The sequence below is a fragment of the Strix aluco genome, chromosome 5 (assembly GCF_031877795.1).
Source record: "Strix aluco isolate bStrAlu1 chromosome 5, bStrAlu1.hap1, whole genome shotgun sequence".
Taxonomy (NCBI): domain Eukaryota; kingdom Metazoa; phylum Chordata; class Aves; order Strigiformes; family Strigidae; genus Strix; species Strix aluco.
Genome location: NC_133935.1, coordinates 84,907,541 through 84,926,103, shown reverse-complemented (window position 1 = coordinate 84,926,103; position 18,563 = coordinate 84,907,541). Strand labels below are relative to the sequence as shown.

The 18,563-nt window shown below is 42.4% G+C and overlaps 1 protein-coding gene across 4 annotated transcripts in view; it reads right to left on the bottom strand.

Moving 5' to 3' along the window:
• Window positions 1-11,586: 11,586 nt before the first annotated feature.
• The window catches only part of PRKCQ (protein kinase C theta), a 67,379-nt gene continuing 60,402 nt past the window's right edge, over window positions 11,587-18,563 (bottom strand). For all 4 annotated transcript variants that reach the window (XM_074828052.1, XM_074828050.1, XM_074828054.1 and 1 more), the window contains 3 exons: window positions 17,804-17,992; window positions 14,888-15,016; window positions 11,587-13,550 (listed from right to left, as the gene is read on the bottom strand). In XM_074828052.1, the coding sequence (XP_074684153.1) occupies window positions 13,395-13,550; window positions 14,888-15,016; window positions 17,804-17,992 (474 nt within the window). In that variant the 3' untranslated portion in view covers window positions 11,587-13,394. The remainder of the gene's footprint in view (window positions 13,551-14,887; window positions 15,017-17,803; window positions 17,993-18,563) is intronic.

Here is an 18,563-nt window from a genome sequence, read left to right as displayed (position 1 = left end):
TCTAGATAGTGCTGCAAAATAAATAATCTGTGAGCGTTCTTGTGTTTATGTGCAAAACCTTTTTATTTGCTTTTTTGAGACTGTTTGAGTGTTTACTTGTAAGAATGTCTGCAGAAAGTTAAGTTGTCAGGAGAATTGGTGAGAATAAATATTCATGAGAATAGTCTCACTGCAAACGCTTTTGTGGCCATCTGTAAAAGCTTTTTATTATTCAAACAATGCCGAGCTTTTTGCAGATAATTTGCCAACAAAAAAAAAAGGAAACTTTTTTTTTTCTCCTTTTTTTTTTAAGAGACAGCTGATGCTGTAGTGGCACAGTCATCATCATTGGTGTGTGATTTAATATCCAACATGTGTCACAAATAGCCAGGAAGGAAAAATGAGAGCACTACTGTCCTGTTATCAGAGAGACAAAAATATGTTTACACCAACTATTTTGAATAAAGAACAAATTAGTAAAGCTACCACCTGTTTGTGAATAATTAAAGCAAACAAACAAAAGATTCTCAATTTATCAAATAACTTGTTTATAGCAGCAATTCCCTTTAATGTTGGTGTGATGCCTTCGTGTTGTTACACAGCATCCTTCTGCTCAAAAGGAAAATTCTTCATTGTGGGAATTTCCTTCTTTTTTTGATATGAATCAGGAGTAACATGACTTAAACAACTTTTCCTTTATTGGTCTTTCCATCTAATGTCTGTGTTTTTTATCACCATGTTACCAGAGCATCTCCAAAGTGCTATGGCTCTATACTTACCACACCTCCTTTTTAAAGATGAATTGTCATCCTTTTTTTTATAGGAAAGGAAGTGTGCAGAGGTAATATTTGTCCTTTGCTAAGATCACCCTGAAAATCTCTGGCAAATCCAGGAAATGGAATTTTACCCAAATCCCTCCTGTATTGCCATTGTCACAAAACCATCTTTTCTGTCCAACATTCTATTCCTTCTTTATGTTTGAAGCTGAAAGGGAGGAAAAACTGGGAGGATCCCTCTGATCTTATTCCCTGCACAGGGACTTCTCAGATGGTTGGAGAGATGTTTGTGCACCATGAGGGCTATCGATCTAACCCAGCTATGAGTTTTCTCTTTTTTTTTTTTTTTTTTTTCCTATTCCACAACTGTTTCACTAAAAATGACTAAAACATTTGGTGTGCTGTTAAACTCTGTATTGTCCTTCAGCAGTGAGTTCCACAAGTTAGTTATTCATTGCATGAAAAGTTATTTCAAAAATTTGGGGTTTTTTTTGCTTATGAGAGTGTGTAGGAGTTTTTGCTTCACTGCACTAATCTGTATTCCAGCCTGTCCATATCTGAGATGCCCAGGTTGTGGCTTCTGCTGAAAGCCCTGGGGCCAGATATTTACCTCTGCATTGGAAGGGTAAATCTCCTGGAAAAAACAGTCTTTGCGTTCTCTTACTTTTTCTTTAAATGGGGATTTTTCCAGAGCACCTGTAAGCTGTAAGAAATTTCAGCTGAAAATGTCTCAATGGAATCTGTTTACGGTATTTCAGCTTCTCTGAAACCAGTCATTGAAAACTTCCAAAATGTTGTAGGAGCAAAGAATAGAGATTCTTCCTGTCTCATTGCATCAGGGTAGGAAAAAAAGCAGGGAGCTACTTCATGGTGCCCAACCCCACAGGAAAATCAGGGCAAATGGCTCAGATCATTCAGCAATTAGGGGAGCCCTGCACACTTTGAATCCCTGCTCTGTTCAGGCAGTTGTCTCTGGGGAGATGGAGACAGTATGATCCCAGCATATCTCCTTCTGCAGCAGCCGTGATGAACACTTGAGGGAGCAATGTCCTTTTGGAGGAGGCATCTCCATCATTTCAGGGGAAAGAGCCGACCCTGCCATCAGTGTGGGTGCATGGGTGCATCTGCATGGGTGCACGTCCTTGTGTACCTGCTTGAGTGTCTGCGAACGTGGCTGTGTTGCTTGAACCATCTCTTAGTTGTTGGCTGAGCTGGAGCTAAAATAGGTTAATGTGAAAACAACAGGGAATTGGTCCCCAGGAAAATTCTGTTTTCTCCTAAACAAATAGTTTGCAAGACCCCTTTTTTCTAAAAATATCCCGTTCCCCAGCTTGAGCTATCATTATCATTTTGAACACTTCTCATGGACTGACTCAGTCTCTGCTGCAGACTTTGTCCTGATTCTGATTGATTGGCATAGACATAAATCAGGAAAGCATGGTATTTACACCAGTGGCAATAGCAGCCCAAGCTCAAAATAATTTTTCTTTCTCCAAATCTTCTCTTTGTTGCCTAATCTTAAAATTTTAATCTATCTTCCTACCTAACATGACCATTTGGAGTCATGACCATTCGAACTAGCCAGGTACAGTGTGGTTAGTGGATGGAGGGACAGATAGATTTTGAGCATGGACTTCACAATGCTCTCAGTTCAGAAGGTCTTTATACATATCAAACCTGAACCAAAATCAATAAGGATACATTTCATCCATGGCTTTATACCATGCCCTGTCTTAGACTCTAAGCTGAATGTCACACACAACAGAGTGAGTTTGGGCCCAGACTCCGAATTTATGATGGAAAATAAATTTCCCTCTTTACTCCGAACAAAACTGGCTTGCTCTCTGCAGCTCCTGTCCTCCTGCTCTCTCTCCCTCATCAACTCTCTTTCCCCTTTCACACATCAGCTGCAAATATCTCATTTGGCTGGGATGTTGAAGGCAGACTCATCTCTAGCAGTTCCAGACTGTTAATTCAATCAGCTCTTATATCAGCACTAACATAAGTAAGTGAAAAAGGCTCTTGAATTTCATCACCTTGTTAAAAACTGGGATAGATTTCTGGAAGGATTATTTGATTTGCTTCACTAGGTTTTATAAAGGTTTGTACACAGCATTTAAACCATTATTATTTACTTTTAACAAGCTATTTATGTCCTACTCTCAACTGCATAATCAATACTGCTCTCCCATCTGTTCAGAGATCCTGACATCAGCAAATTTCAATTCTCCGCTGACTGAGTAAAAAGGAAGGAATAGCTTAAACACAGTGAGTGAATGAGAGAAAAAGAGCCCAAGAGAGACTGATATGAAATAAATCTCCATGTCCAAAGATGGCCAGGCATTCAGGAACTGTGGATCCAAGTCCTAAACTTGTTGAGGACATTGCTGAGAGCACTGAAGGAGGATGCTATGCCTCAGAGTAAATTAAAGTGACTTCTATCCCTGACAAAAAGAATATTTTGATAGCCATTTGCTTGAATGAGTTTTCTTTTAAATTAATTTATTGAGACTTCTGGAGGTTTTTTGACTTTGCCCTGGAGCAGACCAAGGGGGTTCACCTGGGCATGCCAGCTGCATGGCTGGCACAAAGTAACTTCTGAAATCGTTTTTGGCTAGAAGAAATCACCCCTCTGTACGGTGAAAGGTGAGAGGAGGATGAACATCTTCATGTGCAGAGGGATGCAGAAGCACAAATGGGTGATACAAAGGGAAGAGGTCCCAGTCCATTGCTGCCCTGCCATTGTCAAGGACTCAAAATGACGAGGACTGATGAATTCTGGCTTAACTTACAGCAGTGTAAATCTGGAATAACAGCACTGAAGTTTTTGGATAAGGTCACTCCAGGATGGGCTGGTTTCTCCTTATTCAGAGATTGCAGGCCTAGGAAGTAAGGGATGGGGGTAATATCTTCAACCTTTTGGTGTTGTCACCAGAAACATAGCCAGAGATAACAGAGATCACAGCAGCTGGGTTTACTTCACAGCATTTTTGGTGTTTGCTATCTAACTAATATAAATAATTAGCACTCTAGGGGGAGGCTTAGTCAATCCACATGGACTGTAAAGTCGATGCAGTCACTCTGCTGCCTCTACAGTTTACAGTTCTGATCTCACCTGGAAGGGGACTCGTCTCTCCTAACTTGAAGTGACTTGACTTTAGGCCCCTACATGGGAGGCAGCCCTCCTGGTCCTGTGATAGTCAATGGAGACCTCATCAAAGCAGCTGGTGAAGTTTAGAGTACAAATTATGCAGGTATCTATTTAAAGGCAAATTGACTTGTGTTATGAATTTCTCTGATGGCAATAATTAGTCCTTAGTAACTATAGAGGGAGTTGAGGTTGTACTTGTTCAGATACAAACATCTATACTATATACTCTAGCACATGTATAAATCACATATCTGATTTCTATGGCACTTATTTTCATGTTACCCAGACTGCAAGTGCATTGCAGACACAGTATTGCTTAAGTCTTGGTATTTGATAAGTTTTTAGCATCTGTTAGTCTTACAGTCATCTGGAGAATGTTTCATCCAACTGGTTTGTGGATCCCTGATTTGGGATGAGATAAACCTCCCTCTACATGTGCCTCCACTGACCATGTAGGGAACCTACCTGACTTGCTAGACTAGACCCTAACAGCTCAATAGCTAAAGTCAGATGAGAGAAGTATGACTTGTGCTACTATGGACAATGGATTCCAAGGACCCAACATTAAACTCAGGTCTATGGACCCTGAATAAAAGGCATCTTCACCATATTAAGCAAGGTTTGCACTGCCCGCAGAGCCACACTCAAATAAAAGCATTTTCCAGACTGCTCTTCCACCATTCTGTTTTAATGTCTGGCCAAGGTCATTCTGTAGCAGCAGTCTTAATTGAAGAAGGACAAGATTAACCCAAAATCTCTAATCAAAGGAATAGGCAGATGTTTGGGTCTGACTCCCTAATGTAAATTGGGCATCATACTAGGGACACTAAGAGTTATACCTGTGGTAAGACATGGTAGAAAGTTGCATCCATCTGAATGTTTAGTTTTTTCTTCCAAAACTGAAGAGCTTGATCATAGTTTCACCACTATTCAGTGTCAGTGTTTGGTTGAGCACTGACAGTAAGGAAGAAATTTAATATTTCAGAGAGCTACGCCATAATGATCTAAATTTATTATTTCTTTATACCAAGAAAAAATGCATATTTTTTCTTGCAGTGGTCCTTTGCAGCCCCTGCCTGTATCTTGAACTTCCCTAGTCACGTTCTTAGCTATGTCTAGACCGAAAATTTTGGCAGACTTTGCGTGCAGGAGATCTTATCCTCCTATATGCTCCTGTGCTGATGAAGAACCACATCACAGCTCCCAAGAGGTCCATTGAAGACCCTTCATTTGAAATATGGGAGGTCCTTCAAGCTGGTTGCTGCTGCTAAAAATAGTGGCTTGAGCTGATACAGCTGTCTCCCTTTAGTGGTTAGTTCACATAAGTGTGTGAAAATCTTGCTGCTTTTAATTTAATTGATCTCTTAAGGCAGTGGCTCATTTTAGCAGGTTCAAGCCCTGCTTTTGGCACAAAGATGGCTGTTTTACAGCCAAACCTGCTGTGGTCTTTTGTGGAGACTTTCTATTTCTTTCTTTCTTTTCGGTCCACCCAAAGAAAGAGAAGCAAGTGTATGATTTGGTGTGGAGACAGCCCAGCACAAAGAAACACGTAACGTTCCTCTTCCCATCTGAATTCCATTGTCACCAGATCTCCTGAAGAACTAAAATGCATTAAGTTTTAACATCATCTTTTCCAAGAAAGGGTGCTTCGTGTCACTGTTAACTCCTACCTCACTATCTCAAAAATGCTACTGTGGTCTGGGATGTATTATTCTTATGGTAACAGCATGCTACATTTTCCCCATTTTGTCAGGTTTTCTTACCCTTTTTGTTATGCCTAGTATGACCAGAACTGAGTTGATTTGCTGGGTGGATTATTGTTTCTTTTGAATGAGGGTTGCTATTTTGTCCCATTTTCTCCACCACTTTGGCCCCATGACATTTGGGGGGCAGGGAGGAGGGAGGCAATGAGAGGTTATATCTTGAAGAATTTCACCCTGGTGGAAAATACCAATGATTTAAAATAAATATACTCTCTGAGAGATCACATTACCCTGCTGAGCTCATGTACAGCAGAGATAAAATGGCTTTTTTAGAACTGATTTTTCTTTCCTCACCAGCTGAATGGAATATCAAAGTACACAATTTAAAGTAACTGTTAGAAAGAAGGTTATACACAATGCTATCAACAGAAAGGAGCTGAAAATTAAATGGAAATGATTACTGGAGAACTCATTTCCTTTGCTACTGGGAGGCTAACAACAATAATAAAAAATAATTTGGAAGTGAAAGCTGAGATTCTTCCTTTGATGTCTGAATATTTTCTGTTTATGTTTCTTTAAAATAAAGGGCCACATCATAAATTAAATGTGATGCTTAATTTTTGTTTTCTCTCCACTCAAACAACATGTTTTCCTCTAGGTGAGTATTAAAATAATGATTCACCTCTCTAGCTGCTGTATACCAGCAGGTTTTTGTTTAGGCAGCGGAGCAGCATGGGTTGAGTGATAGTTGGGTCCCAGACAGACAGAATGCAGTTGCCTCTTGGAACAGAGATTAAGGGGTTTTTAATTCAACATGTAAAAATGTAGAATGAGGAAAAGCCTGTGCCCTTAAGCCTTCCTGTAGGTTCATCTTAACTGAGCATCTCCTATGATACTCAAGTCATTTAGCCAAGCTTTCAACTCACTTGAGCTTTGGAGGCAACATCATTGCTTTGATGGGAAATCTCAGGCTAAGTGATTGACCATATTCTGGGATGCTACATATCATTTATACTGGGGTCCAGGATGGCTCTAAAGACCAGTGCATCACTCACTACCCACAGTCACCCTTGGGTGCAGTTGCAGGTTGAGCCGCACTGAAGCTGGAGAGCCCAAGCACTCCCACCATAGCATGGGCCCAGGCTCTGTTCAGGCAGGGCACATATGGGCAGAGTCTTGCTAGATCCCAACCCACCAGTGGCTGTTCCAGGACTTTACCAAATACTCCTAAAAGGGCTTCAGCTTCTTTATGGCAATGGACTGTGGGAAATGTGTATGTGGCTTAGTAGCTGGGGCTTTCTAAGCTAAGCTGCAGGCAGACTCCAACAGGAGCTTTTTGTTTTGAAGTGATCAAGACCTATGTCATGAGCCTGGTCTTCAACTGGAGTGCAGAACAGAAGAAAGCAAATGTCACTCCTATCTTCAAGGGGGGCAAGAAGGAAGCTAAGGAGTCTAAAGGCTTGTAAGCTTCACCTCCATCCCTGAGAAGCTCCCGGAGAAAATCCTCTGGGAAGCAATTTCCAAACTTGCTACGGAGAAGAGGGTGATTAGGAGTAGTCAGCCAGGATTTCTGAAGGGGTATTCACATCTGACAAACCTGCATAAAAGCCTTCTACAATTAAATTATTAGTTTGGTGAAAGAGGGTAGAGCAGCTGATGTTGTTTATCTTGAATTTAGCAAAGCTTTCAACACAGTCCATAAAAGTCTTATAGACAAAGTGATGAAGTCTAGACTAACTAGGTGGATGATGAGGTGGATCAACTCCTTGACTGTTTCTAGTTCTAGTTACCAAACCAGGGTGCCACAGCAGAGACCTTGGTACCATGACACGCAGCATAGTCATTCTGCACCAGTCTTGGGAGAACCAAGCCTCATTCACAGCCGGCTGAGGCATTTTTATATTCTCCTTATTTATACAGTGGCATTACTATATCTACCTGAGAGTAAGGCCCCACTGAACACCAAAGTGATGCACAAATACATACAGGGCAGGACTTGCCTATTTTTCTAGAAAATAGAGGATGAGAAAGTTCAGTGGACAACTCTGGTTATCTGTCTTAGAATGGGATGAATCATCCTCTTAGACTCTTTCCGCTGATCATAGAGAAAACATAGCTGATTACTTTGGATGCAGCTAGTTAAATTTTAATGAACTTTAAAGAATTCCATTCCATGAACCTCTGTTCAGAACAGCTTAGAGTAGCAGAGTATGTCCATTCAGAGAAAGAAAAGACAAAGCCTAGCAAGATAGGTTGCACCAGGCCACAGGAGATATGTATAAGAAAATTCAAAAAAAAATCTAGGTCTACAAAGACTCAGTAGCACCTTAACCACAGGATTGTCTTTCCCCTAAGATGTCTCTCTGCAAAGTTTTGTTGAATATTGTCAGTTCAGTTTTGCTCCAACTTAACCACATTGAGACATCAGATAGGCCTTGTTGACCTTCCGAGGAACTCTCAAAAGGTGTTAAGGGTTTGTACACCTCATGGATTTAGACGAAGATTTCTGGCAGAGCTGTGCTTTGAACTTTTGATTCACCAGATCTTCAGATTCAAAATGAAACTGAATGTCCTTGTGGAGACTGAAAGCAAAGACAGTTCTCAAAAGACTATAAACACTGAGCTGTGTGCCTCTTCGGTTATCACTGCTTTAGTATGGGAGAAGGGAAGATGCTTGTCAATGGGAATGGGATGCAGTGTCCTCTGGTCCCCCTTAATGAGGATGTATCAGGAGGACAGAGAATTTCCTTCATGAAGTTTCTTTAGCAGCTACAGAAAAACAGGCTCATGTCAAACCACGATGACACTGCAGCCTCTAGTTCAGGCTGTTTCAGAGGCTCAGTGCCACCAAATGTCCCACAAGCAGCTACCGCACACATATAGATCCAGTCTGCCCACCATGGGGCTCATGCTCTTTGCTGCCAGCAGCTATAGATTTTGTCTGATTGGGAGGCTGGTGAGCACCATGGTAAAGGCTATTTTTTTTCTGGTGCTTTTCAGGACAGGAGTCAAGGCGATGGTATTTTTGCAACTCAGTGACAAAAGCAAAAGAAAAACCCCCAAGTTATCATATGTGTTGACCTGTGACATGCTGTCCCCACCACAAGGAGTGACTCAGCTGGTTGAGTGCAGGTGCCTGTTGTAGGGTGAACTCAGTCGTTGGGTTTGATTCAGCTGCTTACGCAGAGGTGTCCGCTGCTATTGAGGATGCTTTGGGGTAATAGGGCTGTGAGATGTGTCACAGGTTGTAGGAGAGACCCATGTTCAGTGGAAGTCCTCCAGGATACCCCAGGGGGCACCTCAGTGGTGCTAGATGAGTAAAGGTCAGCAATTAAACTGCATTCCTATGCCATAGACAGCTGAATTAAATTATTTGAATTGGGACCTGAATCCAGATTCAGGACAGAAATACTTGGATTTCTGGGGGAGATGTCAGGATAGGAGTGGCTGCTCTGTGTTACTCGGGAGGCCAGATTAGAGTCATTCATCTGTTCTAGTCTCAGGCTGTCCCATCCTGTGAAATCTCTGAACATCCTGTGCTTCAGCTACAAAAGCAACTCTAGGATGGTACTGGCAGCTTTGAAGAAAACCAGCAGAGTTGTAATTGAAACCATTGAATGAAGGGAAGTGTCGCATAAGATTATACCAACCTGTATCTCTCCTTTCTTCCCTACTTTCTTTTTCTGTGCTTGTTTCATCTTCCACAACTCAATGATGTTTCTTCTTTGTTTCACTTTCATTTTTCTATCATTTCATATCCTTGTGTATATAAACATTAAGGTAATATAGAGGATAAAGGACTCCATCGCATCTGTTACCAAAGAGGGACTGGACCCCAGCGTGCCAGGTACAGTCTCTGAGCTGTTCAGGACCACTGGCTTGCAACTAGTGCCAGTTACAGAAAAGCCAGAAACACATTAATTCATGTACTTCACCACCTCTGCATGTGCTCTCTTGGCTGCTGTGATACAGCAAAGATAAAATTTCTTTGTAAGAGAGGAAGGTAGAAAAGCTTCCTGCGGTCTGTGCTGAGATCTCCGCTGGCTTCACAACACTGCAAGGCACGTTTTGGGCCACATATTGATTATGATCTTAGCTGCTGTAGGTGATATGCTTGCTGAGCTGGCATCTCTTGGAGTGAGAGAGCAGTTTAGACCCCAGCTGTGAAATCTCACTTGGATTTTAAGCGTCTAAGGTACAAATACAATAGTAAAGGGAGAAGCATACTTACTTGTAGTACCCACCGTTCGGAGCTGTACTGGCAGACAGGGACTTTTGGTGATACTTCTCCACTGCAAGATGTGCCTGGTAACCACTGGGTAAAGTTGCCTTTCCTGTCTGCATGGGCAGCGAAGAGAAGGGTGGGGTGCAGGATGGTGCTTGGTCTTCCCTATGGGATAGGTAACCATATCCCTGGACTGCACGCTGAGGAGCTGTGAGACCAACCAACCTCCTCTGGAAGAACCTTGGAGGTCTTTGCAGGAGGGCTGAAATCAGGGTTGTCGCTCATTGGTGACTCCCACTCATCCCAACCTGTTTATCTGCCTGAGGTTTGGTTTGGTGAATGCCAACAAGTAGGAATTTGTGCATCTGTCGAGTAAAGCAGCAAGACTTGGGCAGGATCAGTTGGGTGGTGAGGACTCTCAAAACCTGAGCTGAAGCAGGTGGTGCTGGAGGTCAGACCCTGATGTTTGCAGGTGCCATGCTCCTACAGCAGTGCTGTGATCCCATGAAGCTCCCAAACAGGATTGGGCCTTCAGCAAATGAATAACCAAACCTGGCAAACCCCATCTACTATGCCATAAAATGAATCTTATGGAGGAATGGAAAGAAAAAAAAAAAGAAAGAAGACAAGATGGGTATGGAGGTGCCAGGTTTAGCCAAGGCAAAGGAGCATGTCTGTGAGTCCCTGGGCTCCAGCTCATTTCCGTGTGTGTGTTTGGCTTTCAGCCCTCACCGGCTCCTATCTCTCAATCGCTGCCACCACAGGAAAACGCTTGCTGTTTACCACGTCACTCTTTGCACACCACAGGCACAGCTGGGAGGGTTTTCAGGCTGTGGCACTGCTGAGACACACAGCACACACGTTCGCGGTGGCTCATACCTACCTCTCCCTGTCTCCCTACCCCCATCCTCAATGGGTTTATTTGGTTTTTAAACTGAAGACAAATTGCAGAGAGAAGTAGGCACTTCTTCTTGTGGTTAGAGTCAAAAGCCCTACAGTGAGCCTAACACCACATCTGCTCTAGCAGTTGCTCAAACGTGCTCCTTTACAAATCACTCTTACGTTTGGCTGGTTTAGCTACGCGAGACCACAGCTGGCGTGCAGAGAGCCCTGCCTCTGGTCAGAGAGATGTTAAACCCTGTTGCTCTTCAGTTACTTAACCACAAGAGGTGATTCAGCACCCTTCTTCCCTAGTCTACGCTCTTGAGGTGTCCCTGCATTGGTGTCAAGTACAAAACACTGCGCCATTGAAAAGAAAACATCCCTAACAGTCATTTAAAGGGGGTTACTGCCAATCTTCAAATGCTCAGAAGTGCAAGTTCTAGTCCAGATCAGGCCATCCAGACTCCATCCATAGCATGTGGACAGAGTCAGGGCCTCCCAGGACTTGGCTGATCCAGCCTCGCTCAGGTGTCAAAGGAAAATGGCCTGAATCGCCCTCTAGTAGTAATGAACCTCTGCACATCTGGCTCTGCAACCCCTTTGAGATACCAGACCCCATGTACTGCCATGTCACCTTCTGGCAGTGAAAAGGAACATTTTACTCTCTTCTTGGATAATTTTGCGCACCACCAAATCCTTGGTTTAGATACTCATCTGTGGAGTAGTTACAGTTGTTCAAATGCTTGCTGATCCTGTGTATTTATGGGTTGAAATTCCCCTGGGGAACATCCCCCAGAAAGCACGGAGCCATTTTAATGGCTTTTGTAAACACCTCTGTTCTTTGTCCCTATTTAATTACTTCAATGCCTGTTTTCCAATTGTACACAACATTTTATTAAACTGTACAAACAGCACTGGCATTAAAAAAATTCATGTTAACCGTTCTAATTAAACATGATGACCAGCTACACAAACGGTGAGCACAGATGCCCCCTGCGTTTCATACAGCACAAACAAGGATTTCATAAGAGTCACTGGACTGCAACCTTTTTCAGGGTGCTCTGCTTTTCTTGTCAACATTAGGCACTTCTGCTTTTGGTCGTGCAGGCTTCAGTGTCTGCAGTCACCGACAGCAATATCCCAGGACTGCCCACAAGGCTGTATTTGTCTTGTTGGGAGGTCCAAGTTGACAGCCTGGTCCAGCAGAGACAGAGAGACACCTCTGAAGGGAATCTGATTTGGGGATGACTCACCTTCTAGAACTTCTCTTCTCCATGGACTGGAGGGATCGATACAACGAAGCTTCAAATGCATACACTTCAATTAAGAGTCTAACACCAACTTGGGTGACTCCCTAAGTCTAAGCTATTACAGAATCCTCTATTTGGGCTGTGAGTTAATTTTGACCCAGTATTTAACTGGTATCTCAGTGACAAGCAGTAACTGGGCGGTTCTACATCTCTCCAATCTCAGAAAACAGTGCTTCTTTATTTAAAGGATCCTGTGATGAAAGGATCATGAAAAGACCTTTTTTAACCCATCTACATTTCCACAGACTGCAAAGGGATAGAACACACAGCAAAATGTCATGAGAGGACCACCCTCACCTGATATGCTGTCCTGCCCTGTGACCGTTGGGTGCAGTTTGTTGACCTATGATCACCATGCGTGCAAAGAGTTGGGATGTCATTTAGACCAATAGAAAGTATATCAACCTTTGCAAGGACTGATTACTACCTTTCAAGTAAAATAGGCCAATGTTGTGACTGGAAGGCCAGTTTGAAAATGCTTAAACAATGGTTCGAGGAAACCTCTTCCACCTTTCTCATGCAGTTTTAGGATAAAACTCCAGAAAGCCCAGTCCGGATTTTGGCTCTGAGCCTGGCGTGTGTGAGGACAGTTAAAGCTTTAGAACGGGGGTTCCTGAGGCTTTCTGCTGGACTGCAACTTCCCATCCTTCCTGCTCAATTACTAAGTGTAAACCACTGGTTTTCTGTATTGATCTTGATACTTGCCATGTCAACAATCCTCCTTCAGGGCTGAGTCCTTAACTCCAGCGCCTCTGACTGAGGTGTACAAATGCTGGAATGGGCACCTGCAAAGTTTATTTGTCCCAGCAGAGCAAAACTGAATCCTAACACCTGCGAACATTATTTTTAAAGTGTGTAGGGAGTAAAATTCCTTCTTCAAAACTGTGCACATGTGCACAATTCTGCACATGTACAAGTGGGGGTTACCAAAGCATCCAGCCTGAAGTCTTCCCAGATACCCTCAGGCCTTGAGCTTGTCCTTCAGAAGAAGGTGGGCCTAGGTGAGAATTGCAGAAATGGGCACTGATATCACCGGAAGCTCAAATATACTTTCTTACAGAGAAACCCATTGGCTGTGTGTACAAGTTGTTGGGAACAGCACTTCCTCATTTTCAGGTGCTCTCAACTTCAAGAACATTGGGAAAAGAGAGAAGAGAGACCAAAAGATACCACAAAGAAACTTCATCATTAATGAAGAGTGTCTGGCATCTGCTATGGACTGGAATAAGCTGGAAGCCTCCAGGCATGGTACAAACTTTCACTGAGGTGTTTTTCTGGAGGGTTCTTGGTAAAAATAACCATGCACAGTCTTCAGTTGACAAAGTGTTTCTCAAACCATTACAGATAATTCCTTCAGTAAGGCAGATCTCAGGAAAATATTTTCTCCATTTTAGGGTTCACAAAAGAAAAGTTGCTGAACATATTTTGGTCCATGCTGTTAATCAGTGCTCTGTCAGCACAGGACAGTCTAGGTTTTTCATTTAGAAATTCCTTGTCGAAGTTGCTACAGTCACTCGGAGATTTCTTCAAGAAAAGGAAAAAAAAAATTGATGTCAAAGCATTAATATTCAGATCTTCATTACAACGGTACTGGTCCTATCAGGCTGCTTCCTATGGGCTCAGTTCAACTAGTTGGGAGCAAGCTCAGCTCAGCCAGGGAACCTGCAATGCATTTGCTCTCGGCCTTTGGCGCAATGATTAGTTACTCCAGCCCAAACCACGGACCATAACATATCAAACTGCAGTGAATTTCTGTCTGAGCTCTTAATATCTAGCAACCAGTGCTAATCACTTGCTTATTACCATACTACTGAAGTAATAATGGGAATAAATATTATATAGGAGGCACTGAGCCCGTGATCCATGAATTCTGCCAGGCATGGTTGGTACAGCTTTGTAACATGGCAGACTGGACCCATCAATTAAATAACGTTTGTGAAGGACTCTAAAATGAAAGTATGATGCACATGTCCAATTAAGTTATATTATTGTTATTAATAGGACTTTAATAGTTTCATAGGACTGTTATTAATAGTCAGGACTATCCTCACTTAGCTGACCACCTGGTTACCTGAACTGCTTTTCCTTCTTTAGCTTCTGCAGTGCAATGAAAAACAATCCCTACAGAATGGGCTGAACTTATGTGGTTAAGGGAAGGTGTTTTAAGTGGCATCCGGACCCCTGCTATGGTAACTGAGAAAGTGATGAGTAATTTATGGTTTCTCAGGTGTGGGCATGCCAGACTTGGGCTTATAGCCATCACGAAGTAGTAGTCATGATGATCAGGTCAGGCAGCCCAGCCAATAGATGTACGTAGTTCGCAATTATCTTTCCAGTAACTGTACAAGGAGTGAAGCTGTGGTAGATCCAAATTGTAGATGATTTCAGCTGCTTGTATCTGATGTAGACAACACACCAGACAGCCTGTGAACACTTTAGTCTGCATTTGGACATTTAAATAAGAGTAAACACTTTCCATTCTGATTGCCCTGGTCCAAGGTCCTTCATCTACTTTTAGACAGAGAGACTGTATGTGCAGAGCAACTCCAGAAGATAACCCTGAAAGCTTGAGGGCATTTTGAAAGCCTTCACATGGTGCCTAAACTTGTTAGTTCCAGTGTGAAGCAGACATTTATCTATCTTTAAAGTCCTGATTCTGTGAATCTGAACAGGATTTGAGGCCACTGACATTAAAGACCCATGTCTGAAGATTTTGGTCAGTGCCCCTAAATAGATGGGTTTATAACATTACTGTAGGTCCTGGCTTTGATTTATTGCTAGCATGTGCTAGAGGGTTTAAATTTATAATTCAGGAAAGAAAGACATGAGATGGGTGGAACTGAAAGAAGATGCATCCTTACCACTCTTGGTTTGAAAGGAGGCTCCATCCTTCTTTCCTCTAAGGCTTCCCAGTTTATTTCCCGGAAAAAGGCATGCTGGCGGATGTTCCCTCTTGCTCCCAGTCTCCTCTCAGGTTCTCTCACAAAAAGCTAGAATATTGAAGAAAGAGAAATACCTTAGTCTTTTATCAATAACAGTGTATTCATTAGGACAGTCATACCAGTTAGGGTCTCAAACTTCAAAGTCAAGCATGGTTGGTGAGAATATGAAAACTTTTCTATGTTACTAGATTTCTGATTGTGGAACCAGTTCAGATTTTTAGCCTAAATTTCAAAAACTGAGAGACCCTGGTCATACGTTCCCTTTGCAGGAGAGAGAGAACAATTTGCTACAGTGGAAACAACATATGTGTCTGAGCATCCAAATATGCAACTACACAGGTGAAATATCTGGATTGCACTTGTAAGCTTTTGTCTGGACAATTTCTTGTTATCAGAAAATTTTTTATGGTTGAAGTATAAGCATAATTTGTGAAAATACTAGCCTAGCCTATGTGGGGTTGCATTCACCTCCTATACCTTTGGACACTTGGAGTGTCAGTATTTGACCCTTTATAATTAATAGCGAAAAACAGTCATCTTAGGTGCAAATCATCTGACCTCCTTTACACACTTAAAGATGAGAAAAGACACCTGGAAGTGCTTGCTTCTCTCCACTGACTATCTCAGGTGCTGACAACTGTCTACTTTGTCAAAAGACTCCCAATTCAGCTTGTGTTTGCTGCACATGGCAGTCTACAAGTCCTGTAGATGACTAATTCTGCTAAAGATAGGGAAAAGCTAAAAGTGGGGGAATATCTTTTCACCATCAGCTACATGCATGTCTGAGCCCACTCTTCAGTTTAGTGTAAATATAGCCTTCTTTGTCACAGATGTTTTTATAGTGCTGCAGGAGCCATTTGGCTCTGGAAGAAGCTGAAGTGTTTCTGAGGGAGAGTTTCAGGAGTGCTAAATGCTTCACAGGTCCTCTCAACGTTCGTGAGCAGGATGTAGTGCTGAAGGATTGCTATAATGGTGGGTGTGAATAGTTTAAAATTAATCTTTACATCTGCAGTAAAACATCTGGGGACTCCAGGCCAGCTGGCCCATAGAGCATGAGATCTATGTCATGTCCCTCTAAAGGCAGTGAAGAGGAATAGTGGCAACACTTGATAGCAGGTGACCTGAATACAACCAATATGTTCTACTTCAGAAGTAAGGGCAAATTTTCAAAAGCATTTTACTGTTGGAGGTCATCTCGAAATGGACTTGGGTTACACATGGTAGAATTTTCTTGTTACTCTATTTGGCCAACAGCGAGCATACAAGAGATACTACTCAGCAAAGAACAAATAGAAATATCTAATGCCAAAAACGGAAGCAAAAAAATCTGATGTATGGACCATTGAGGGCCTGTTTGATAAAAAACAGGCATTAGGTTTTGGTGAATGCTGTGGGCAAAGCGTTACCAAGACTGAAGTGTCCTGCAGACAACTGATTACACAGCAGTGCAGATTCCACAGGTTAAATTCTGTGCTGATAATACAGGCATTAAGCAGGGTGGAATATGTAATTACGCGGAGTCAGTGGCAATAAGAATAGCCCATACTGGAGAAAATGTTTTTTTTCCTAAGTTAGGAAGTTTATTGATTAGTATAAAGATGATTATTATCTCTAATCCTGACAGAAGTACAGGCTGTTTGTACAGAAGCATGGCAGCATATGTCCCAGAAACAGACATTCAAACTCTTAGTCTGCAATGATGTATCTTCCTGAACCACTGCTTTTGATTGTTTTCATTATTATAATTTTATAGTGATACCTAAACATCTGAGCCCTGCTGTGCATAGCACAGATGCTAAAATAATCTCCCTTTCTCTGTTTTTCTTGGTAGTGGAATGCTGTATGATGTCTGTCACTTTGTAAATGCAAAACTCAAGGTAGGGACTGTAGATCAAATATGACCAAAATCTTGGATGAACACATTAACTCACATCACCTGAGCCATTATAAATCTCTGTACATGCTCTCTCACCTTGCTTCATCTCAAGTTAAAGTGCCTTAGCTTAGATCATGTTCAACATCAGTCCAAAGCCCAGCTGAGGGGACGTAACTTGTTAGACTAGTTGTGACTTCATTGCATAATTATCTTTCAACTCTAGAGTAATTTGCATCCCAAGACAGAAAGGCTACAATGCTAAATGGCATGGGCCTGAGAAGGAGCAATGAAAAAAATCAGTGTATTAATGGCAGGGAACCTAAAAGATGAGGAGGGTGCCCATTAGAGGGAAACAGAAGAGTGCTCTGCTTAGAAAGGGCAGTAAGCATTGCTATGTAGGAGATTCAAAGTGTCAAAAATCCAGATGACATGGTGCTACTATCTTGAGTAGCCACACCACTTCAGGACACAGCTCAGGCTTTGTTTTCCTGCTCTTTAGCTCAGTGCAAAGATGCAAAATATTCTCTACTGAAAATCAAGCTGAACACCAAACCAATCTACCCTAGATGTCCTCATAGTTCTGAGGCACAAGAACTGCTTCAAAGCCATAATTATCAAGAAAGTCACTGTAACTCTTAGCTTGAAGTCTGGCAGAATATTTTTTCTAGGAGTTAACATGCCTTGCACCTTAGGGATTGCTCTGCAAAGAAATTGATCTCTGTTGTTATCTGATACCCTGTGACCCTACTTACGTTATGTGAGGAGCCATCATCGCAAGTCAGGAGAAAGAAGACACAAAGATGGCCTTATGACTTAGATCAGGTGTGCTTTGAGGTTCACAGACAAGAAAGTGGTCCTATCACACTGATTTTTTTTCTCTGAACAACAGCTGCAGATGTACAAATCAAAGATGACGTTTCTGGCAAAAGGACTTTTGTTCAATGTGTGGTAATTCTTACCTTCACCAAAATGTCTTTTGCATCCTTGTCGAGCCAGCGAGGGTAGAATGGGTTATCCATACGGATAGACTGGAAAAGCTCCTCTTCATCTTGGCCATGGAAAGGAGATTGGCCAATAAGCATCTCATACAGGAGGACACCAAAGGACCACCAGTCAACGGAGGTGTTGTACTTCTGCCCTAGCAATATCTGCCCAAAGAGAGGAGTGACAAAGACAGATGCAAAATGTCTGACATGAGTATTTCAACTTCAGAAGGGTGGCCAGACCCTGATCTTTCAACAGCCACTTTGGACTGAGTGGGATAGCAGAGGTGCTTTCCCCTGCCTGCAGCACGAGCCAGAGCATCTGCCAGTGGTGCAGAGGCTGTGGTTTGAGGAGCTCCAAGTTACGGCCATGTCTGGGTGCCAGAACAGTCCTTTGCACTACAGGTAACAGGTTGCATGTAGCTCTTCATTTACTTGAACAAATCCTTGGCTGCCAGAGAGATCTCAAACATAAAAAGTGAGGCAAGCCATCTTTTGCCTGCTCTCCAAGTTATCCCAGGGGTTCAAATCAGGCTTGTGAAGTCCAAGAAGAAAAATGGTTAGCCATTAGCATTTTGGGACTGATTTAACTCACACAGACTGTACTTTAAAATTACAAGTGTGGCAGTGTAAGGGTACTTTAGGTCTATCAGTCAGTCGAAATGGTGTGAATCTATCCCAGCAAAATCTGCCCCAGGAAAAACATGAGAAAGCAGTTGCTGGTCTGTCCTCTTGA